The 24,863-nt window shown below is 46.8% G+C and overlaps 1 protein-coding gene across 1 annotated transcript in view; it reads right to left on the reverse strand.

Moving 5' to 3' along the window:
* LOC137081391 (uncharacterized) overlaps nucleotides 1-23,652 on the reverse strand; it is a 33,775-nt gene extending 10,123 nt beyond the window's left edge. Inside the window, exons 1-3 of the mRNA XM_067447647.1 lie at nucleotides 23,616-23,652; nucleotides 19,860-19,898; nucleotides 3,355-3,613 (exon numbers count right to left, since the gene is read on the reverse strand). Coding sequence (XP_067303748.1) covers nucleotides 3,355-3,613; nucleotides 19,860-19,898; nucleotides 23,616-23,652 — 335 coding nt within the window. The remainder of the gene's footprint in view (nucleotides 1-3,354; nucleotides 3,614-19,859; nucleotides 19,899-23,615) is intronic.
* Between the last annotated feature and the right edge of the window lie 1,211 nt (nucleotides 23,653-24,863).

A 24,863-nucleotide genomic window follows, 5' to 3' on the forward strand; every position in this document is an offset into this window, starting at 1 on the left:
CAAAGCATTTCTCACCAGACTGCTTTATAACCGAGGGTCAGTATAAAGCAGGTTTTGCTAAGATGCTGCTCCTGCATAAAGATCTGGACCAGTTAGCTATTCATGTTCCTACTGCCCCTCCAGAAGAAGTGAGTGTAGTGCACGCATGCTTTCTATGTATGACATTCTCAATATAATTCATAATCCCACGTTTATAATGAACAACACATTATGGTTATTGTGTTATTACAAACTGTGCACACTGGTTTTAAAATTAATGTGGACGTGGTAACACTAAGCTTAATTATGTAGATGGTTTATAACAGTGTCTGTTACTGTAAAAAAAGTGTTGTAACAGTTATTACAATGCATAGATAACGTTACGCATCACTTACAAACCGACATTAACAGAAAAAAGTTTTTATTGGCATTAGCTGTAACAATCTGTCAACGTATACATCAGTAAACACATAGCATTCTATCTCACTACGCTAACGTTACCCTGCCAGTCCATAAAGACAGATCAAAGTGACATTACATTAACCAACCATTCAGAAACGTCCTGTTTAGCCTTAATTGTAAAATTTCGTTGGAGCTGTCATCTTGTCCCGACTCCAGTTAAAATTGATAAAGTTGCACAGATGCGTCCTCAAAGACTCCCTTCGCCATTCTTTCATCTCTACAGTTTTCAAGGGTAACACTCCTTGTGCTGGCCCACAGAAGAGAGGGGCGGGGTCATTTATCATTTAAAGCTGTATGCACTGAAATGGCTTGGTGAAAACAGAGCTGTTTTTGAGCAGGTAAAATGAGTGTTTTCTTACAATACTAATGAGAATTGGAAGGGTCATAAGCTTGATTGGCACATCAATTGGCTCGAGTTGATGGCCGTATTTCTGGCCCTGAAATACTTTCTCCCACAATTGAGGGGCTGTAATGTCCTAGTGCGGGTGGACAATACAGCTACAGTTTCATATATAAATCACCAGGGAGGTCTGTGCTCACGCTGAACAGAATAGAGAGACAGATTTTTTTCTGGGACCAGGACAAGCTCCTGTCACTCAAAGCAGTGTACACATTCAGGGACGGTGGTTTGAATGTGGGTGCAGATTTACTGTCTAGACAAAATTACAGATGGAAGAATGAAAACTCCACTCAGATGTAGTCAAGCAGATCTAGACCAGATTTTACAGAACGGAAGTGGACTCGGAGATATTGTCTCTCCTCAACGACTCGCCATGGCCGATTCTGGCGAAGAAGGATCTTCTGTCTCCGGTAGAGGGCACGATATTCCATCCTAGGCTCGACCTGTGGAACCTTCATGTTTGGCCCCTGATGAGCACCAACTGACAGACACTGGGCTTTCACCTGCAGTTATTGAGCCTATCCTAAGTGCTAGGGCTTTATGCCAATAAATGGTGTGTCTTTGAAAGATGGAGTACGACACATGAAGTAGATCTAGTTAGCTGCCAGATTGCTTCAGTTCTGGACTTTTTGCAAGAAAGGTTCTCAACAAGCACTTGTCCCTCCAGTCTCAGGATTTATGTGGCCGCTTTTTTGCTTGCCACGCTTTGGTGGATCAGGTGCCGCCTGGGAGGCATCCTCTGTTCACGCGCATTATTCGCGGGTTCAGGCGGCTGAGGCCTCCTCTAAGAACCAAGATTCCTTCATGGGAGTTGGCTATAGTCATCGAGGGTCTGGTTGAGACCCCCTTTGAACCTCTAGAGAAACTGACAAGAGGTTTAAAGTGAGTCTCAAGCAGACTTCTGACAGACAGATGTTTTTTTTTATGTCAGTAACTTCTATAGAAAATGAATTAGGGATATGTAGACTCTGTCAATTTCGTCATCCTGCTTAGACTTTTCCCCAGGAATGGTGAAAGTGATTTTGCATCCTCATCCTGACCACCTGCCTAAGGTTCCTTTCTCGGCTGTACATCCTGCCACTCTTGAAACCTTCTGTCCTCCACAATTCACAATGCCGGATCAGGAGAGTCTTCATAGACTGTGTCCAGTCCATGCTCTTCAGGCCTACGTTCACTGCACTAGCTAGTGGCATAAGTCAGAGCAATTTTTTATTTTTATTTTGCCATGGGGGCCATAACAGAGGTTCTGCCCCCACCAAATACACAATTTCTCACTGGGTCAGGCATTCTATTACTCTTGCCTATGAGGTGCGCAGTCAAGTTTCATCCTTAGGATTAAGGGCTCACTACACCAGGGGAGTCGCCTCTTCTACTGCGTTAGCAAGGGGTGCTCCCTTACAAAGTGTTTGTTATGCAGCAGGTTGGTCCTTTCAGCACACATTCATAAGATTTTATAACTTGGATGCTCATGCTACTTCGGGCTCTCATGTCCTTGAGTCGACATCCCAAGCTAATGTCTGACGCCTCTTGTATCCTTGTCCATCAAGCACGATGGCATGGGTATTCGCATTCCCATATGCATAAGCTTATGCAGAGTGTAGCTTTTGAAAGGGAGCACTTGGGGTTACTTGACTGTAACACTGTTCCCTGATAAAGCAGAACGAGATTCTGCATCGCTAGGCTTTGCTGATGATGCTCCAGGACTGGTCTTCAAACAAAAGAGATGTGGTGGCTACATATGGAGCTCATCTATTTATAGCCTCATGGGTGCTCTGATGGCATCACTGACCTAGGCTATAATACCTCCAAATCAATTTCATTAATGTGTTTAAACACGCTTTTCACATCCGGTCGTAAAAAAACACTTCCCGTATGCACTCCCCGAGCTTCTCCTGTGACTGTAAAAACAATGTGAATAAACCGTCTTGTTAAATCTTAAAGTTCTGATAGTCAGACTCGTCTCAGAGAAATTATGGCAAATAAATAAAGCATCAGCGGCCATGACATTGAACGAGCAATCTTTATAGTTCAAAAGGGCAAACAGTCAAAGTTATTATGTGAGTTAACTCGAGTCGAAATGCAAATCTGCAAAGATGCATAAATCCGTCAACTTGACATAAAGTGGACTTTTACAGCTGAAATGATGAGTGAATCAAGCATGCTTGGGACAACGAGAGAGGAATATTATACATCACAATCAGGTACAAGGATGGGAGATGATGGCTATACCCTAGGTAGGCTTAGACAAAGCTATTTTTCGCAGCTTGTTTATTAAATTTTTAAGAGCAGTTTATTGTGGAAAATGAGATAGTCAGGTCTGTTCGGGTTCGGGTACGGGTACACATTTTTGGACCCATGAAGACCTCTAGTTCTGTATAACCGGTCAGAGTCATGATCAGTGAAGAGTGTAGGCAAACATTTAACTGGTTCTAAAGATGCTTTTATAATAATATAAACATTTACCAGCCATCTGGATAAATCTCTGTAAATAAGAATATATCAGAGAGACTCACATGGGGTTGCTGAAAGCATCTGGAGAAACGTTTCCGACCCGAATCTCTGCCCCGTTTATGCTCTCGCTGCAGCAGTCTAGCCTGTTAGTGATGACCACTCTGTTCACAGTGTACACCTTCAGCAGATCCAGCCTCCACCACGGGTTGGTTTGTGCCGGTATATATGTACAGGTGGAGGGATTCAAATCCAGAGCTTTTTGGGGATACCAATCATAATATACCGCCGACTGGCTGGGTGTGCCCCATCCTGCTGCATTCACTGGAATATGTTCATGGGAAAACAACTGAAAAGTGCTATACAAATGAAACTGACTTGACTTACAGGTTTAGATGGTTTTACATTCACATGTAATCATTTACAGTAGCAAACACTATGACAACATGTCTTCAATCAAACAGGTAACATAGACCTTGTTGGTGGATTGATGGAAGAAATGAAAAAGCAGGTTTGCAGCAGTAAAGTGTTTTGATGACTAAATAAAATAACACTCAAGCTATTTCAGCAGTCTTGAAAAATGTGAACATAACCTCAAACTATAGATGAGATCAGATAACCAAGAATATGTGGGTATTGTTTTTTTAATTTTTATTTTTTTAAACGTACTGTTAAGTGTAAAACGTAAGTTTTGCAAACTTGTCCTATCCTTTTGGCCCGATCAGACCAGTGCATTTATATTATCTGGAGAGTGAATATCAATAATTATCAACAAGATTCGAAATTCTGATTCAAGTTTGTTAAGGGGAGCCAAAATGTTCAATGTGGCCAGGGCCACTTTTGCTAAAATAGCTATAACTCATAAACGGAACAAGATATTTTCACTAAATTTGGGACACATCTATGAGCTTTTTCCTGATATCAATTTTTTTTTTTTGTGTGTGTGACAATTGGTCACTTGGTGGCGCTATAATAGGAAAAACAAACAAACATGAAAATGCTATAACCACTCAACCAGAATCAGAATTACTTGAAGATTAGCACGTGGTGTCCAGGGCAGGGGTCCCCAATCTTTGTCCTGGAGGGCCACTGTCCTGCAGAGTTTAGCTCCAACCCCAATCAAACACACCTGAAACAGCTAATCAATGCATTTATAGGAATTGATTAGCTGTTTCAGGTGTGTTTTATTGGGGTTGGAGCTAAACTCTGCAGGACAGTGGCCCTCCAGGACAGAGATTGAGGACCTCTGGTCCAGGGTGACATGATAGTCAATGAGGACATTGGCATATCTAAAAAAAAAAAAGTTGGTATGTATCATAGGAACAATACCCTAAAGGAGCCTGAGAATTTTCAAATCAGCAGTGAGATTTTGCACTTAAAAAGCGCTTGCGAATATTTTTTAAACCGTTAGACTGATCGAGCTATTATTATTATTATATATATATTTTTTTTTAACATAGGTCGATGGCAACATTTTGTTAGGAATGGTGCCCATGGGTCATTTTTATACTCTAATAATTAAGTGTAATAAAAAAGTGTCTATAACCTCAAAAAGAAATTAGATAGCCTATTTACAACAAATATGACACACGCTTGTGTGAACTCTGAAGATATCTATACAAAGTGGTGGAGATCAGGCAAGAGGTGGTGCAATAACTGACAAAAAATCTTAAAATATTTGTTTTTTTTTTCCTTAGTAACTTGCCTGTATTGGCAGTCTTTTCCATCTATGATCTAAGATTATTTCTTAATAATAATAATAATACGTTTTTTTATTTATATAGCGCCTTTCCCATACTCAAGGTCACTGTACAACAAAAAAAAAAATACACATACATACACAAAATAGACATACATAAACAATATAGGAAAAACATACAAATATACAGGGGAGAAAACTATTCTAAGCAGAGAAAGATTGGAAATATTTTAAGAAAATATATGTTTTTAGTTGAGACTTGAAGGAGGATATAGAAACAGTGTCGCGTAGAGAAAAGGGGAGGGAATTCCAGAGTTTCGGGGCCACAGCACTGAACGATCTTCCACCCATAGTAGAGAGACGGAAACGAGGTACAGTGAGAGTCAGATGACCGGAGAGTACGTGGCGGACAATACCAGGGCAGAAGCTCAGATAAATAATGGGGAGCAAGTCCATGCAGACATTTTTAAAGTTAACAGTAGAATTTTGTATTGGATGCGGATAGAGACAGGTAGCCAATGAAGATTATAGAGCAAAGGGGTAATGTGTTCCGATTTTTTTGACTTGGTGGATGACTCTGGCAGCAGAATTTTGTACATATTGTAGTATAGCGATAGTTTTAGCGGGAAGCCCAATAAGCAGTGAATTACAATAATCAGTACGTGAGGTTATTAAAGCATTGATTAGAGTTTCGGTATCTTTAGAGCTGAGAGCTGGTCGTAGTCGGGCAATGTTACGAAGGTGGTAGAATGAAGTCTTGGTAACTGAACTAATATGAGCTTGAAATGTAAGAGCAGAGTCAAATGTTATGCCTAGATTTTTAGAAGTGTGAGATGGAATTACGGAGGACCCATCAATAAGTAGACTCAGTTCAGACTTTTTTAGAATGGGTAGTGGACCGAAATACAGTGACCTCAGTTTTATCGTTATTCAATTTAAGGAAGTTTCTATGAAGCCAGGTTTTAATATCAGTAATACAGGTATTCAATGAGTCCAGGGGGAGAGTGGAGATGGAGCGGGCTGAAATGTAAATTTGCAAGTCATCAGCATAACAATGATAGCTGAGCCCATGACTACGGATAATGTGACCGAATGGTAGCAGATTAATATTAAACAGAAGTGGTCCAAGAACAGAGCCTTGAGGAACACCCTGAGAGAGAGAACATGGGGAAGATTTGAAGTTCTGAATATTAATGAAAAATTGTCTATCGGTGAGATACGATATGAACCATGATAACGCACTACCCGTGATGCCGATAGCAGATAGACGAGAGGTGAGTATTTGATGAGATATAGTATCAAATGCAGCAGTTAAGTCAAGCATGATAAGGATAGTAAGACAACCAGAATCAGCAGACTTTAGCAAGTCATTAGTAATTTTTACCAAGGCTGTTTCAGTGCTGTGGCCCGACCGAAAGCCAGATTGAAAGGGGTCAGGAAGGTTGTTTACAGAGAGATGAGCTTGTAGTTGAGAGGCAACTACTTTTTCAAGCAGCTTCGCAACAAATGGAAGATTAGAAATAGGTCTGAAATTATTCATGACTGAAGAGTCCAGCCCAGGTTTTTTTAAAATAGGAGTGACCGCAGCTGTTTTTAGTGTTAGTGGGACAGAACCCGAAGAAAAAGAACAATTGATCAGATGAGCAATAGGAGAAGAGATAGCAGGCAAGCAGTTTTTGAGAAGTGAAGTAGGTGCTGGATCCAACCGAGAAGTGGATGAGCTGGTATGAGCAATTAGGTTGCTAACAGCCAAACTATTGGTGGGTGTAAAGCTAGAGAGGGTGTGTTTTGTGGACTGTGGTGAGGACCAGTTAGAGAATACTTCAGATGAGTTAGATGAAAATGTTTCATAGATGGATTTTATCTTATTTACAAAGAAGTGAAGGAATGAGTTACAGATGTCAATTGAGCCAGTAATGAGATGTGATGATGGGTTGAGAAGTTTGTTAACAGTTAAAAAATAATGTCTTTGGTCGACTTTTAGCAGTGTTGATTATAGAAGCGTAGTATTCTGTACGTGTGTTATTGAGAGCTAGTTTGTAATTCAACTGGTGGGCACAGAAATCTTGGTAATGCACCTCCAGACCACTTTTCCTATATCAGCGCTCGAGGCGTCTGCCAGTTTGTTTCATGAGTCGGAGCTCAGGTTTATACCAGGGTGATGTATGAGAAGTAGGTACCAGCTTTGTTAACATAGGGGTGTGATTGTCTAAGGCTTCAGAGATAGCAGAGTTGTAAGTTGAGAGAACAGCAGAAGGACAAGATAAATCAGAGTAAGAAGACAGAGAAGATGCACTAATAGAGTCTGAAAATGACAGGGGATTGACAGATTTAACATTACGATAATTATAGCAGTTTTGAGACAAGGTTCCGGAAGAGGAAACGTCCCCGGTTACGTATGTAACCTTAGTTCCCTGAGAACAGGGAACGAGACGCTGCGTCAGCTGACGCTACGGGGAACGCCTTCAGCGTGACAGGTGTCTGAAATCGCTATCAAATCACAATCCTACTGACCGTCGGCAGCTGGTGATGTCATCACCGTGCGACCAGGAAGTATAAAAAGGCACCGTGCCAACATGACAACATCCGCTTCGTCTGAAGGGACTGTGGGCAGGCACACCTTGAAGCATGGCCATGTGACGCAGCGTCTCGTTCCCTGTTCTCAGGGAACTAAGGTTACATACGTAACCGGGGACGTTCCCTTTCGAAAGGGAACTCGCGCTGCGTCAGCTGACGCTACGGGGAACGATATACCCACGCCGCCATGCTGAGGGGAGTGCACGCCCCTTACTGGCAGTGAGAACTGCCTGGACGAGTGTTCGCGGAAAGTCTGAACCACTCCCCCTCTAGCCACACAGGCTGCCAGTGACATCATTCCCTACGGTCATAGCCCAAGCTATATGCCTAAGAGAGAACCTAAACAAGTTTTACTGAGGTTTCCTACTCTCGGCTTGCTCGAGGGCCTGGGACCTACTACGTTCGAAGGAAGGAGTCCCTTAAGGGAATGTGGCTAGGGGACCCGAGGGCGCCACCAGCCGTCACTAATTCGGGAAAACCCCTCACCGAATGCCACCAGGGAGGCCTCACCTGGCATCACTTCTGTGGGACACCCCAGCTTGGCCAACCCTGTCTGTCAAAACAGAGCCTCCGGACATCGCTCTATTCATGAGCATCCAGACTGAGGGACTGCAAAGTGGCAGTGTCCTCCTCAGACCGGAACTCGGAGACGGGAATCCTGGAGAGCAGTACTCAGCTTAGTGCTTCTTACCCTTGCCATCGAGGGGAGTCTCTTCTGCTCGATCCTAGGATCTACTGAGCACATTTATTACAGGGGTGCTCAGGAGGCCTAAAAAAGGCCTATGGACTGATCTACCCGGGAGGCCCCGAGGGGGGCCTGCCCGTCTGATCAGACTCAAGCGGCCTTAAGCTCGCAGACGACCCTCAATGAGGGGAGCTCTTAAGCCAGCTTGGTAGGTAACCCATGCTGTAGGCTAGCCAGTCCCTGTCCTGAAGGGACTGCGCAGCAGAAATGGAGTCTCGTTGTGCTAGGGCATAAGCCCGCCCTTGAGTTATACCGGCGCAGGCCGGGACCCACCGGCGGGCAGCCGCTAGCTGTCAGCCCAAAGCCAGTTATACGTTCCTGTTTCAAGGAACCGTTTCCCCTCCAGGGAGGCCATGAGGCGCCTCCACCCAGCACCGTTATTGTTAGCTGTTTGCTGTTAAAAGCCGCAGGAAGGTGGCTTTACTGGTTCCTCAGAGGGCTCATGAGGCTATAACGCCAGAAGCCACCCACGCTAATGGCTAGCGTGTCACCGAGACCTTGGTCCGGGAATCCTCTCCCAAAAAGGCCAAAAGAGGCCTGACAGCATAATACACTGGCCTAACGAGCGTCCCAGCTCGGGGCTCACCCTCAGGCGGCCTGCAGGCAGGTGGCTTTACTGGTTCCTCAGGGGGCTCGTGAGGCTATAGCGCCAGAAGCCACCCATGCTAATAGCTAGCTTGTCACCGAGACCTGGTCCGGGAATCCCTCCCAAAAAGGCCAAAAGAGGCCTGACAGCATAATACACTGGCCTACCGAGCATCCCAGCTCGGGGGCTCACCCTCAGGCGGCCTAGAGCGGCCTACTTCCTGTCAGCCAACGTGCAAACTGTTGGGAGCTGTTGCGTTCCCGGGGCTCGCCTCCAGGGAGGCCTGTTTGATGCCTACGTACAGTCCGGTCTTTTTTTTTTTAGGGCGGCCCGGAGAGGCCTATTGCCGAATGGCAGTTCCCTATTAGATTGGTGACATACGGTGCTTATCCGATGGCAAATCCCACCGGAAACCCCGCAGGGCCGGGAAACGATCATAGGACGGCCTGAAGCGGCCCGTCCCTGATAGCAGACTATGCTAGCCGCCTGGCTAGCACCCGCGCACACTGTTGCAAGACCTGGGAACCGGGACTCACCCTACAGGCGGCCTCAAGCGGCCTAGATCCTGTCAACCAATGGTCGGAACCCTAGGTCACCCCCTCAGGGGACGCCATGTGAGGCGTGCTGAAACTCAGCGAGCCCTTAAAGTCGGGCTGACAGTGGCTGTCTGCTGGCTGATGAGGACTGGGTATCCAGTCACTACCTGGGGACTCATCCCCAGGGAGGCCGTTAGGGGCCTACTTATGACGAGGTTTCTACTGCAACCGACATCGTTGGGGAGAACCCTCCCCGCTCACATGGGCCACGACGTCGGAACTCACCCGCAGGGAGGCCTACTGAGGCCTACCACCTGACCCAGAGTTAACTGCCCGGACTGCCTCGGCTGGCGTTTCCCGCCAGCCAGCCTTCTATAGTCGGTCCGCCCCAGCGGCCCATAGCAGCCTTCTGCGACGGCGCAGTCTCTCAGGCAGCGCCTACCAGCGTGGACCTAAAACACAATGCCCACAGCAGTGCACTCAGCATTAAGCGCCTTGAACCCTCTAAAGCGAGGGGAGTACAACTTACGCCACCTGCCTCCAGGGCGGCCGTCTGGTCGTCCAGCGGTCCGCCGTCCGCGCAAGGGCATCAGCCGTGACAGTGTTTGGACTCCAGGGGAGCATCCTACCAACCGATGCTTTCAGATGGTTGCGAAGTACAGCTCGACCCGAGCCTAAAAGGTGAAGCAGAAGACACAGAGCAAAAAGTGAAAGATATTGAACACACACACACATAACCGGCCATTTCCTGAACCAAGCCGGGGGGCCGCCCAGAAGTGGCGGCCGCACTAGCTCTGGGGGGCGGGGCTAGCAAAACCAGTCTAACTGCGCACCGCGAAGAGACGCCTACCCCGTCCCCACGACCACTGGCTGAGTCGCGATTCATTCTGCTAAACACCTTTATGCATTAATAATAACCCCCAAATGCAGAAGGGGGGTGGGCATTGGCCGGACGACCCTACTGCGGGGAGGCCGGGTAGGGATATAAAGCTCCTACGGGACCACCGACAGGAGCCCGGGGCAACTGCCAGGGCGATAAGCCACCGCGAGACGCCACCGTCATCCCATCAACAGCCTAGGCCAACCTGATGCACTAGCATCGGTCTGATAATCCCACACACAACGGCCCTAAATAGGGCTGGGACAGACCTTACTGTAGTTCATGCGCTAGCCTAACCTCACAAATTAATCTAGATATTTCACTAGCAGAGGTGCCAACGCTACCCAGAGGTGGCTACAGCTAAAAACGTTCGCCAGGAGAACATACGTCAGTTTATATCGCCGCTACATGCCCGCGGCATGTGCGGTGGCCTCAACTGCTCATATTACACATATCCAGAAGAGAAACAGCCTTATAAACTACTGTTGCTACACAAGCAAACGTACAACCTACATAAACACACTGTGTTTATACAAAACATCGTTCTAGCCACCTTTACCGGGGAACTACAGGCCCACTGTTACACTTTACTTCATCTTTTGTAGACAAAATATCCCTCAGGGACGCATAGAGTCCAAACATACGGCATTAAAAAGAAGAATGTTTGCCCTAAAAAGGGGACTCACCCGCTGTCTTCCGTGCCTCATCGCTTCATGTAACATGCATGCTTCGGCGCACTAACCTGAGGGTGGGGCGCTTCATTCTCAAGCAAGGCCGATTTTGGAGGCGGCCGCGAAATCCCGCTATTCCCAGAGACGATGCACTGTGTGCGGGCAGAGCACACACCGGCCTGGCAGGCCGTCAGAGTCTCACATCCGCTCATCATCGGCCCGCGCGGCCTGGTGTGAAGCGCGCCCGGGGAGAGAAAAGAAACACAACAGAAAACAAAGGAGGGGACATATTCACATCACTTCCGCGCCCTCGGGGGCGGAGACTCACCACCCCGCTTCCGGCGCTGGAAGCGGCTCTTCTCCCCGATGTCCCTCCTCCTGTTGCGGGTGTCCCGCCTCTTCTGCGTCCTACTCCTCCACGGAGGGGGCGCCCGAGAGGCTACGCTGCTGCGTTGGCCCAATCGATGCTCCTCGGACCTCGAAGGGCCAGGGACACCCTCCTGCCTGGGCGCCGCCCCGGACCTCAGCGGAATACACGTTCTATACGCCGCTGAGCGCGCCCTCGCCTCTCTGAACTTTCCCACCACCGCCTCGACGGAGGTGCCGAAAAGCTCAGAGGGCGAGACCGGGGCATCAAGGAGAAAAGCCTTTTCTTTCCCCCCGATGTCCGCCAGGTTCAGCCACAGATGCCTCTCCGTGGCGACCATAGCCGCCATCGACCGTCCGATGGCGACTGCTGTGTGTTTGGCCGCCCGGAGAGAGAGATCCGTGGTGCGGCGCAACTCAGCCATCGCATCAGGGGGTAGGCCCTCCCCCTGATCGAGGTCCCTCAGCAGATCGGCCTGATAGGCCTGCAACACTGCCATTGTGTGCAAGGCCGCCGCCGCCTGACCCGCCGACGTGTATGCCCTGCCGTTAAGACGCGAGGTGGTTTAATGGTTTAGACGGCAGGGCAGGAGCTCTTAGTGTCGATGGCCGCCCAGACGCGAGATAGTTCGCGAACGTCTCGTCGATGGGCGGCATCGACACATACCCTGCCTCGGCCAATCCCTCGACATCAGCGAAGTTAAACCGCTGATGCCGATGGATTCGCGCCGAGTAGGGTTTCTTCCATGCCCCCACGACCTGCTCGTGAAGGTCGGGGAGGAATGGAAGGCTCCCGGGAGCTGGGCGGCTATGGTCGGGGAGAAACCGATCGCCCAATCTGTCTGGGCGGGCGGCCTCTCCCCTGGCTCTCTGCCACGGCAGCTGAAGTCTCAGCGCCGCGCGCCCCATTACATCATACAGCTCCCCATACACGGGGCAGGATGGCTGGGAGGATTCAGCCTCAGCTTCATTTTCCCCCACATCCACAGCCATCCTCTGATCGACCGGAAGAGCATGAGCTGACGACGAGGAGGAGTCTCCATCCGACTCCTCCTACGTCAGCCTGCTCTCGCGACCTGGCTGATCATCCGCGAGAACTGTACTCTCTAGACGATGAGCCAGGTCCATCTGGGAGCCCCAGGACAGACGGCGCCGCTCAGCCTCAGCTTGAGCAGGACCGCTCCCAGATGCTGGCTCTTCTTCCCTCGAGAAGAAGGCCAGGCGAGAGCGGAGCGTCCTCAAGGGAAAACGCTCGCAGTTCGCGCAGGAGGCCCCCTCGAGAACCTCCCGCGCGTGCTCTTCCCCCAGGCAGAGCACACAAAGGGTGTGTGTGTCCTCAGGCGTAAGAAACCTGGGACACGGATCAGCGCACTTCCTGTACGCTCCCTTAACCTTGCGTGTGCACTTCATTTTACGACTTTCCAGCGAACCAGACAAAACAGTCCCTGAAGACGAAAGGATGTTGTCATGTTGGCACGGTGCCTTTTTATACTTCCTGGTCGCACGGTGATGACATCACCAGCTGCCGACGGTCAGTAGGATTGTGATTTGATAGCGATTTCAGACACCTGTCACGCTGAAGGCGTTCCCCGTAGCGTCAGCTGACGCAGCGCGAGTTCCCTTTCGAAAGGGAAGTCAAATTTAACTGTTATAAGTTCATGATCAGAGATACCAGTTTGTGTTCCAGAGACCGAGACGTTATTAATTCCTGACGTGCAAACAAGATCAAGCATTGATTTGGATCTCCATTGGCCACTACCTAGGCATTGGCTGCTCTTCTTGGGGTCCCAACAAGTAATAAATACACAACTACATTAAACCAACAGCAATAAAAAGTCAAGTCAATGAAATGTATCACCCAAAATTCATTCCAAATACCAAGATTAACATTTTACTATATATTGTGCCATTAAATATTCCTTTAAATATTTTTATAACTATTTATAACTTATTTTTTATAACTAATTTTACTTGTTAACATGTAATATCTGATGGTAAATCATTATATATTTTCATTCCTCTCTACAGGGAATCTCTCTAAAACAAAGCAAGCAGACAATAGTTATATCCTTGACCAGTGGCCAACCTAAAGTTTTGTGCATTCTTATTATATTAACCCTTCTATATTCGTTTAGGTAACACTTTATTTTAAGGTTTAGTTATTAACTATGAACTATTTTCTTATTAGCATGCATATTACTAGGATATTGTCTGTTTATTAGTACTTATAAAGCACATAGTAATGCCTTATTCTGCATGACCTTATTCTACATTTCTTTATCCGACCCAATACCTAAACTTAAATGCTACAAAGACTTCAAACATAAGACATATGTCATGTTAAATCATGTAGATCAAATCGAAAACAAATATTCTGTGTTTATGTAATCTGTTTGAAAAGGGAGAGAAATCAGTCGTTTGCGAGTGTCTCATTATTCGCTAATGAGCCACTGTCACGGTTCATGGATTCCCTGTCTCACTCTTGGGTGCGTGTTGAATGTAGGTGAGGGCGGAGCCTGGGATTGGCTCATCACGCACCTGTGGCTGATCACCTGCACCAGCTGCAACTCATCACCTTCACCCTATTTAGTCTCTCTGTTTCTCTCTTGTCTTTGTCAGAGCGTTGTTGGATGTTTCCCCTTGTGTCTCCGTGTTGGTTGTCGTTTCTCCCTTCCGTGAAACGCTGGATCCCTTCCCGGATTACCTGTACCGACCTCCCGAGTCACAGCTGCTCACAGCCTGCCCGTGTCGCCAACAGAGCCTCTCTCACTGCTCTGTCTTATCCGGACTTCTTCACTGTTCTGAGTTTTGACTTCTGTGACACTATCCGTCAAATAAACTGAATTACTTGCTTTTGAATCCTGCCTCTGTGAATCCGTTACAGAACGCTCTGACCAACCATGGATTCAGCGAGTATCAACGCCCTACTGACCAGCAGCAACGAGAGACTGGACCAGCAGGAGGCGAACTTAACTGCCACAGGAAAGGCAGTACACACCTTGGTGGCACGGGTGGCCGAGCTGACCCAACAGATGCAACAACTCGTCGGTCCCACTGTGCCCGACCCACCGCCGATTCCCCACACACCATCCACATCGCGGCAACCGGAACCACGTCTGCCTACCCTCGAGAGTTATGCCGGTGAGAGCAATTTTTGCAGAGCCTTCCTTACCAAGTGTTCCTTGTTTTTCGCTCTTCAACCGCAGACTTTCAACACGGAGAGATCCAAGGTGGCATTCGTCCTCACCCTGCTCTCCGGACGAGCCGCACTTTGGGGAACGGCGGTGTGGGAGAATCAACATCCTTGCTGCTCCTCGTTCCAGACGCTGGCGGCGGAGATGAGAAGGGTGTTTGACCGAGCGGTGACCGGAAGAGAAGCGGCACGTCAACTCGCAGAGCTCCGTCAAGGTAACCGCTCGGTCTCGGATTATTCCATCGAGTTCCGCACCCTGGCCGCCGAGTGCAAGTGGAACGAGGAGGCACAGTGGGACATGTTCCTGCATGGGCTGGCTGACCGCATCCAGAAGGAGATCTTTACCATCGACCTTCCGGAGAAGATTGACGGTCTCATCGATCTTGCGTTGAGGGTGGACGCTCGTCTGATTCGGCTGAGGTCCAGGATGGAGCCTCAGCTTGGGAGCGTCGAATGCCCTCAGGCCAGCACTACGGATGCGGTCAGCCACACCTTCGACCCGGAGCCCATGCAGGTGGGTCGAGCTCGGCTCTCCCGGGAGGAGAAGGTGAGACGGAGATCCCGTGGTCTTTGCCTGTACTGCGGCGGGAACGGACACCTGCTAGACTCCTGCCCGGTAAAAGACCACGCCCGGCGGTAAGAAGAAGGCTACTGTCGGGCGGGATCTCCGTGGAAAAGACCTCATCCTCCACTCTCCTCCCGGTGAGATTGCTGTGGGCAGCCCAGGATTATTCCAGCCTTGCCCTTCTCGACTCGGGAGCGGAAGGTAACTTCATTGACTCTGCCCTGGTTCATAAACTCAACATAACCACCATTGCACTCAAGAACACCATTTCTGTCAACGCACTTAACGGACAAGTTCTCCCTGACATTTCATTCACCACTGAACCACTCACACTGATCACTTCCGGCAACCACACTGAACGCATTTCATTTTTCATCCTGGACTCCCCTTTGGCTCCCATTGTCCTCGGTCACCCTTGGCTGGAGTTACACAATCCAAGGGTTGACTGGGGACAAAACTCTGTGTCTGCGTGGAGTGATAAATGTTATGAGTCTTGTTTGGTGTCTGCTTGTTCGTCTGTGTCTCGTTCTGTTTTTCAGAGTGAGACGGTGAATCTGTCTAACGTGCCTCCGGAGTACCTCGACCTGAAGGAAGTGTTCAGTAAGTCCCGAGCTGCTTCTCTTCCTCCGCATCGTCCCTATGACTGTGCTATAGATTTACTCCCAGGTAAGTCTCCGCCTAAGGGCAAACTATACTCTCTTTTTATTCCAGAGAGGGAGGCCATGGAGAAATATATTTCTGATTCTCTAGCCTCCAAATTCATCCGCCCTTCCTCTTCTCCAGCGGGGGCGGGGTTCTTCTTCGTGGGGAAGAAGGATGGTTCTCTGCGACCTTGCATTGATTACCGAGGGCTGAATAACATCACGGTAAAGAATACCTATCCTTTGCCGTTGATGTCTTCAGCTTTCGAGAGGTTACAGGGAGCATCCGTCTTCACGAAGTTGGACTTACGTAACGCTTATCATTTGGTTCGCATCAGGGAGGGGGATGAATGGAAAACCGCATTTAACACCCCCAGGGGGCATTTTGAATATTTGGTCATGCCTTTCGGCCTTTCCAACTCCCCAGCGGTTTTCCAGGCACTCGTCAATGATGTGTTGAGAGACATGGTCGACCAATTCATATATGTCTACCTGGATGACATTTTGATTTTTTCTTCGTCTCTCCAGGAACATGTTCGACACGTCAGGCGAGTGCTTCAGAGGTTGCTAGAGAATGGGCTTTTTGTCAAGGCGGAGAAATGCGCTTTTCATGCACAGTCTGTTCCTTTTTTAGGGTACATCGTGTCATCGGAGGGAATGCGCATGGATCCCGACAAGGTTAAGGCTGTGATGGATTGGCCAAGTCCAGATTCCCGTAAGGCCCTACAGAGGTTTCTGGGGTTCGCCAATTTCTATCGGCGTTTTATTCGCAATTTCAGCCAACTAGCCGCACCTCTGACTGCCTTGACCTCTCCCCGAACGACGTTCAGGTGGTCCGATACAGCCGAGGCTGTATTCGCCAAACTTAAAAGCCGCTTTGTTTCGGCTCCCATCTTAGTCGCCCCTGATTCCACACGTCAGTTCGTGGTAGAGGTCGACGCGTCAGAGGTGGGGGTAGGAGCGGTTCTTTCACAGCGCTCTCCCTCAGATGACAAGATGCACCCGTGCGCGTTTTTGTCCCATCGTCTTTCTCCTGCCGAACGCAATTATGACATTGGTAACAGAGAGTTGTTGGCCGTCAAGTTAGCGTTGGAGGAGTGGCGTCATTGGCTTGAAGGGTCGGGGGTACCTTTTATTGTATGGACGGATCATAAGAACCTTGAATATATTAGATCTGCTAAAAGACTCAACTCCAGGCAGGCTCGGTGGGCACTTTTTTTCGGACGTTTTGACTTTGTTCTCTCGTACCGCCCCGGGTCTAAAAACATCAAACCCGACTCTTTATCTCGTATTTTTGATGCTTCCGAACGCCCGGTTACTCCGGAGTGTATTTTGCCAGAGAAGATAGTTATCTCTACACTCACATGGGAGATCGAATCGAAGGTCAAAGTGGCCTTAGAAGGGGTAACGCCCCCGCCCGGCGGCCCACCGAGTCGTTTGTTCGTTCCGGAGGGGTTAAGATCCGAGGTCCTCAAATGGGGTCACTGCTCCAACATTGCTTGTCATCCAGGGGTAAACCGCACTAGCAGTTTAATAAAGCAACGATTTTGGTGGCCACTTATGGCTCGCGACATTCACAGTTTTGTTTTGGCTTGCTCGGTCTGTGCGGTTGGTAAGACATCTAACCAACCTCCTCATGGGTTACTTCAGCCGTTGTCTGTTCCTTCGAGACCCTGGTCCCACATCGCTCTAGATTTTGTTACCGCCCTCCCGCCCTCCCAGGGCAAGACGGTCGTTTTGACCGTCGTGGACCGATTCTCGAAGGCAGCACATTTCATTCCCTTGCCCAAATTACCCTCAGCCAAGGAGACAGCGGTATCTGTAGTAGACCACGTCTTTCGGTTACATGGCCTCCCGATGGACGTGGTCTCCGACAGAGGTTCCCAATTCGTGTCCAAATTTTGGCAGGAGTTTTGTAAATTACTAGGAGCCACGGTTAGTCTGTCTTCGGGTTATCACCCCCAAAGCAACGGTCAGACTGAGAGAGCCAATCAGGATCTGGAAAGAGTGTTGCGATGTTTGGTATCCAAGAATCCTTCATCCTGGAGCCAACAACTCTCTATGGTTGAGTACGCTCATAACTCGTTACCAGTGTCATCTACGGGCCTTTCGCCATTTGAGTGTAGTGTAGGTTACCAGCCACCTATTTTTCCTAGTCTGGATTCCGAGGTCGCGGTCCCCTCTGTTCACGCCTTTATCCAGAGGTGTCATCGCACATGGACCAGAGCCCGTGAGACTCTGCTCCAGGTGGGAGCGCGCACCAAGGCTAAAGCCGATCGCCACCGGTCTAAGCCTCCCGTTTACGTCGTGGGTCAAAAAGTGTGGCTTTCAACCAAGAACATTCCTCTCCGCTCCGTATCTAATAAACTTGCTCCCAAATTTATCGGCCCGTTCACTGTCACCAAGATCATTAGTCCGGTGACAGTCCGCCTCAAACTCCCTCCGGCGTACAGGAGGATTCATCCCGCCTTCCATGTATCCAAAATCAAGCCTGTTTTTCACTCCCACCTTAATCCGCCAGTCCCGGTTCCCCCACCGCCGCGACTCGTAGATGGGGAACCAACATATTCGGTTAATCGCATTCTGGATTCTAGACGGAGGGGACGCGGTTTCCAGTACTTGGTGGACTGGGAAGGTTACGGTCCGGAGGAGAGAAGTTGGGTTCCTGCTAGGGACATTCTGGATCACTCCCTTATTGATGATTACAATCAACAGGTAAGGTCGGCTGGGAGCGTCAGGGGACGCTCCTAGGGGGAGGGGTACTGTCACGGTTCATGGATTCCCTGTCTCACTCTTGGGTGCGTGTTGAATGTAGGTGAGGGCGGAGCCTGGGATTGGCTCATCACGCACCTGTGGCTGATCACCTGCACCAGCTGCAACTCATCACCTTCACCCTATTTAGTCTCTCTGTTTCTCTCTTGTCTTTGTCAGAGCGTTGTTGGATGTTTCCCCTTGTGTCTCCGTGTTGGTTGTCGTTTCTCCCTTCCGTGAAACGCTGGATCCCTTCCCGGATTACCTGTACCGACCTCCCGAGTCACAGCTGCTCACAGCCTGCCCGTGTCGCCAACAGAGCCTCTCTCACTGCTCTGTCTTATCCGGACTTCTTCACTGTTCTGAGTTTTGACTTCTGTGACACTATCCGTCAAATAAACTGAATTACTTGCTTTTGAATCCTGCCTCTGTGAATCCGTTACAGCCACGCCTATGGAGCGCCCATTCTTTTCGATCGATCGATCAATCAATCAATCAATCAATCAATCAATCAACTTTATTTATATAGTGCTTTTACAATCACGATTGTGTCAAAGCAGCTTCACAGTGTCAAACAGGATAATATTTCTGGAGAAAACAGTGATGTTATCAGCTTATTTTAATTTATCATTTTTTTGTTTTTTTAAAACCCATGCATAAACATTATTCTCTCAAAAATACAAGCATACATGTTATACATACATGTTCCTCACATATTATAGTAACACAGTTTGTTGAATACAGTGTAATTACACTTTGCCATTAATGTGTTTATAAGCAACTGAAAAAAATGTCAGAGCATGTCAAAACTTCGAAAGGGCCCCAAAACAGCTCAGATTCCTGGGGTTTAAAGTGAGTCTTGTGGCTCTGCTCTTGTCTAACTGTAGTTGTTTCTTACTTGATGCACTCTACCACACCGCTGAGCAATAATCTAAGTAAGAACCATTGTTTGAACAACTGAAAGAAGAGATCTACAGTGTTGTGGTAAAAATGTTAACAAATCTTAATATCCAATTATGCATTGATTTATTTTAATTGGAGCGGCAGTGGCTCAGTGGTTCATGTAGGTTGGCTACAAACTGGAAGGTTCAATCCTGGTTTCACCTGACCCAGTGTTGAGGTGTCCACGAGCAAGACACCTAACCCCAGCTGCTCCGGATGAGTGTTAAGAATGAGTGAATGAATGGGTGAATGTGAGGCAACATGTAAATTGCTTTGGTGGCCATGGGTTTGTTGAAGGCTCTATATAAATGCAGTTCATTTAACTTTGTGTCTGAAATTGTAAAGCCCTAAAAATGTTACACAGCACCACAAACTAACTAACAGAAGATGTAATGGTGTTTAGTTCATGAAATCTCACCTTCTTTTTCATCTGCCTCGATTTGAGCTGAGAAAAATCCTTAAAATGAGAAACACAGAATGATGGGCAGTATTAGTAGACTTAAATTTAAGTGAAATCAAGTCACCTTAATGTATATAGCACTTTATTTACAACACTGATAGTCTCAAAGCAGCTTCACAGTAATAAACAAGAACATAAAAATATTGTCCCCTAAAGGAACAACAAATAACAAGATGTTACCCTTAGGGGCTCCGTGCAAAATTAAGCCAAATATAAGACAAGTTCCGATTTACAGCAGAATTTGAGTTTGTCTCCTATTTAGTGACATTTACATCATTGTTTGTCTTTTTTTTTATTTTTTCCTTCATCATGTCCTTTTAATGGCTCTGTTAACACAACGCAATCCCGATTCAAACACCCACATGCAGAGTCCTGCATGGGTTCGGGTACCCATGGGTACCTGACGGGTGGACCTGTAAATTTTGCGGAAACAGGTGAAAAACATCCAACTGTGTCGGATACGGGTGCGGGTCAGGTCGGACAACGGGGAAACACGGGTCTAACACGGATTTAAAACAGTCACGTGCGAACGTAAAAATGTATGCATATTTTTTAGGAACACATCTACAAAAATATGTCTTGCCTGTATTTCAAGTCAAATCATTTAAAAATAATATCAGGTTATTTGTGCTCACGTCGCCTCGTGCCCTCCCAGGAATCTCTCACTTTCAAAAATTTCCACATGGCTTCAAGGGGGGTCGCACACCGGAGGGGAAGCTCAGCGCCGGACGCGCACATCAGGCTATATAGGCCTACGCTCGAGCTCAGTTTTGAATCCACTTCTGACAGAAGAGCTGGACGATGTGTGCATCTTGTTGCACAGGGTGAAATCAGTAGCCTACATTGGCGCTCTGTAGCAGGATTTTGAACCTTCCTGAGTCCCCGCGGACAGGCACCCAATGAAACCGCCGGTGTGCGCACACTCATTGAAATGAACAAATTAATGAAAGCATAACTGTTCAATATTATTTCATCATATTTGTTTAGTATATTGCCAAGGGTATTTTCATTGTGGTTTGGAAAGAGAGAAATGCATTGATAAACTTTAAATATACTTTAAATATATGTTTACAGTATGCAAATGAGTTACACAGGGGAAATAAGGTTCCGACGAGGATGAGACTGTGACAGTACAATCACGTTTCCCAGAGAGAGAGAGAGAGAGAGAGAGAGAGAGAGAGACTTTTAACTTTTAAACACACCTTCATTTATATTTACACTATAAGACATTCCTCATAAGAAAAAACTTTTGTTTCATTAGGTCCATTGGTAAATACATACATATATCCATACAGTCACATAGTCAAAAGTAAAAATTACAAAATCTCATTAAATTTTTTGTTTTTGTTTTTTGCTTTTTAAATACACAGTCACATAACCTCATAGATTTAAAACCAGCTCATTTTCATAATCCACAGAGCACAAAACATCATTCAAAGCCCAAATTTCAATAAATCTGTCCACATTATTCATTAGTTTAAAATATGCAAACTCTGCCTTGATTCTGGTTGCTATAAGAGCTTTTAAGACCACCTCAGGACCTATCTCCCCCTCTCCTTTCATTTTTCTCTTCTGGGTTAACCAGATTGCCATCTTTGCTCCACCAATCACAAAATTTATTAACGAGATCTTTTTTCTGTCTGATGCAACATATTTTGGTCCGAGAGAGAGAGAGAGAGAGAGAGAGAGAGAGAGAGAGAGAGAGAGAGAGAGAGAGAGAGAGAGAGAGAGAGAGAGAGAGAGAGAGAGCAGTTCACCATGTTCTGAGTCTGTCCAGTGAGGGTTAGACTGTGATAGATCAACCAAGTTCTGAGCCTCTAGAAAGACAACACAAGATCCGAGGATCTAAATCTATAGCTTGTGAGGCAGCTACAGATACAATAATCTGAGCCTCCAGCCTGAGAGGACAGAGACAGAGTTTTAGTCCAGCACGTCTACAGCACGTTCAGCACGTTAGACTACAGCACGTCCCGAGTCTCTGCGCTAGAGAGACCAGAGTGGATTGACCAACTTCTGAATGTCGGGCTCAAAGAGGCAAAAGACACCCAGAGACATTTGCAACAAGGTTAAGCTCAGGAGAGCAAACCTTCACTTCGAGGTTCCTTCATCTGCGTATTCCAGATGAAGGACCTTCTGCACCTACTTCAGGGCCTCATCTGCGTGTTCCAGATTTTAGGACCCCAGGAGATCAGCATCCACAGATCTTCGTGTTCAAGGCTTTTAAAACGGATTCCAGCTCCTTTCCCACTGCATTGTCTCCCAGCACAACCAGTGGAAGAAGTCATCACCATAGGACTGCTTAGTCAACCACGTGTAGCGTAAATATCACTTAAAGGGTTACTTCAGCAATTAGCATATGGCTTTGTATCAGTAGAAACCCTGGAGTATATTCAAATGATTGTGCTTTCTCCCCTCATATCCCCCTGAGACAAAAGATTTATGCATTTTATTTGTTTTGAATTTTTAATTGTTTTGAACCCGCATATGGGGGATGGGAGATCACACTCACAGCTCAGCTCAGCTAAAGGCACTCATTTAAACAGAGCTATGGTGAGCAATGTAAGTCTTTTAACCTCTGAAGTTAATTTCTATGAAAGTTAAGCTTGCAAAGGCATGAACTGAAACGCGCCATACTGTACTCGCGTTGTGAATATATGGACGCGAGTGTAGTCGCGATTACCTCAGCTCTCATCATGAGAGCTCATCAGCTCATTTATCTCAATCCTGCAGTCAGTGCTCAGTGCTGTGATACTTGCGTGGTGACTCACTCATTATATTGATCAGACACGTTCAGTTTTTAATTGTATTGTCTCCTCCAACTCAGTCACAGAAATCAAGTTGGTGGCTTTGGGAATGGCCTCACAGGGCAGCAAAGCATTCTGGGAATTGTAGTCTTTCATCCCCATGAAACAAAAATACATTTTCTGTCTTTTCTCAGTCTAGAAAGCACCAAATTCAAAAATAATTTCACATTTCTACTACATTGATGACCCAGTTTAACTACAGATTCATCTTCCCAGCGCTGAAGTACCCCTTTAACCAAGCCTTGGCGTTGTTGTATATTATGAGTATATGATTTTTTAATTTTACATTAGAGGTAATATAACTGATGCTAGTTAATAACAAATAATCGTTTATTTGTTTGATGCATAATAAGGTTCTTCACCTGAGTTTCAGAGAAACAACTGTTTATCTTTCCATAAGATAACATAACTCTTCTATAGCCACATTCAGCTTACTCACATATATTTTATGCAATTCAACATTTGAAAGTAACGTGTTGCTTAAAACAATGATTGTATCGATTACACCGTTACATCAGTAGGTGAGTGTTAAAAATGTATTTGTTATTGAATCGTTCAGTCAGAGATTTGTTTGATAACACTTACTGATCTGGTATAATGAAACAAGTGAAGTCTTTAGGAGTGAAGGAGTCATTAAATCATTCATTAAATAGACTTCAACAATTAACATTTTGTCAAAACCCCTACTAAATCACAAGTTATATTGTTTAGTTGATTGTAAGAGAATAGTGATGTCTACTTGAATCAGCCAAGTACAGTATTTTGCTAGATACACACCTAAGAAAGAAAATGTCAGTTGGGTATTATTAAGTGTTCTCTAGAATGAGTTATTTCTGTTAGTGATCTACATTCTGTTTCCAGACTCATCTTTCAAAAACACCCAAGATTTTAGAAAAGATGTTTCACTTACCCAGTAAAAGAGACAAAGTCCGGAAGAAAACACTCATTTTCACTTCTCGATTCTTTCTGCTTTTTATTTTGAGTGCATTTAATAAAAGGTGTTCCTGGAAGAGATAGAGAAAGAGAGCGAGAGTTGATGCAAAAGTTCACCTTTACATACCAGTGTGACTTCAGTCAATCGTGTCACATGATCATATTTCTCCTCCTCCATTCCCATATTTCTCCTCCATTACCATATTTTTTTCTTTCTCATTGACTGGAGTATAAACTAGAGAACAAGCTATCATATGGATATCAAAATATTCTGTACCAATGCAGAACCATTAATATCTTTTATCCAAACAAAGTCAGGTTAAAATGGCACATTGACTTGTCAGTCACTGCTGTTACGCAAGACCCACTCAGAATGACTATTGGATAACGCTGGGGAAGTGAGCTGCTCAGGGAGATGGTACGCTGCGGAGCCACGTCCTTCAGTGGAAGGAGAGGTGGCGAATACACACAAGGACTAACCTACCGGGTAGTACTACCTATGGAAGTCTCTGGGGTGGATCCAACCTGATCCCCGGGGGGAAAGAACAGGCCCAGAGATGACAGAGCAGGCTCTGTCCAGGGAAAGACATGGGGCTAGCCAAGTAGGGTAGCTGATATCATGGAGAATACACATATGGGGTAGCCATTAGGGGACATATGGAACCCAGCCTACACACACGTTCCACAAGCATACGGGTGTAGGACTAGTGTCAGATGGCCGCTACGTCTGACACCAAAGGGGTGAAGGAGGAGCTCACAGGGTTAGCCGTTTCCGGGGAACACAACTGGAGAAAATAGATGCTCGTATCCGGCCCAGAGGGCGGGAGTGGCGTTGCAAGCTGACACATGAACGGGTACATAGTGCTTCTGGCCACTGGGGGATGTGGGAAGATAATGGCTCTACACGGAGGCTATATAATCTAGCAAAGTACTTTGCTCACTGTGTCTGGTCAGAAGGTCAAGGGACTCCCTTGAGACCTCTCTGGTAGATCGTATTGGCCAACTACAGCCAATGACTTCACACTAGTGTGACCAGGAAGTATATAAGGGGCGCGTAGAGAACATGTCATCCACTTCTCCCTTCTAACCCACCAGTGCATCTATGGAATTAACCCCCCCCCCCCCCCCCACACGCACACACACACACACACACACCTTCAACTACAACTCCGTTCAACAATCTCAAACCGCCTCCATCTTCCCAAGACTAAGCTCAGCACTATGG

This window comes from Pseudorasbora parva, chromosome 1, assembly GCF_024679245.1.
Source record: "Pseudorasbora parva isolate DD20220531a chromosome 1, ASM2467924v1, whole genome shotgun sequence".
Lineage (NCBI taxonomy): Eukaryota > Metazoa > Chordata > Actinopteri > Cypriniformes > Gobionidae > Pseudorasbora > Pseudorasbora parva.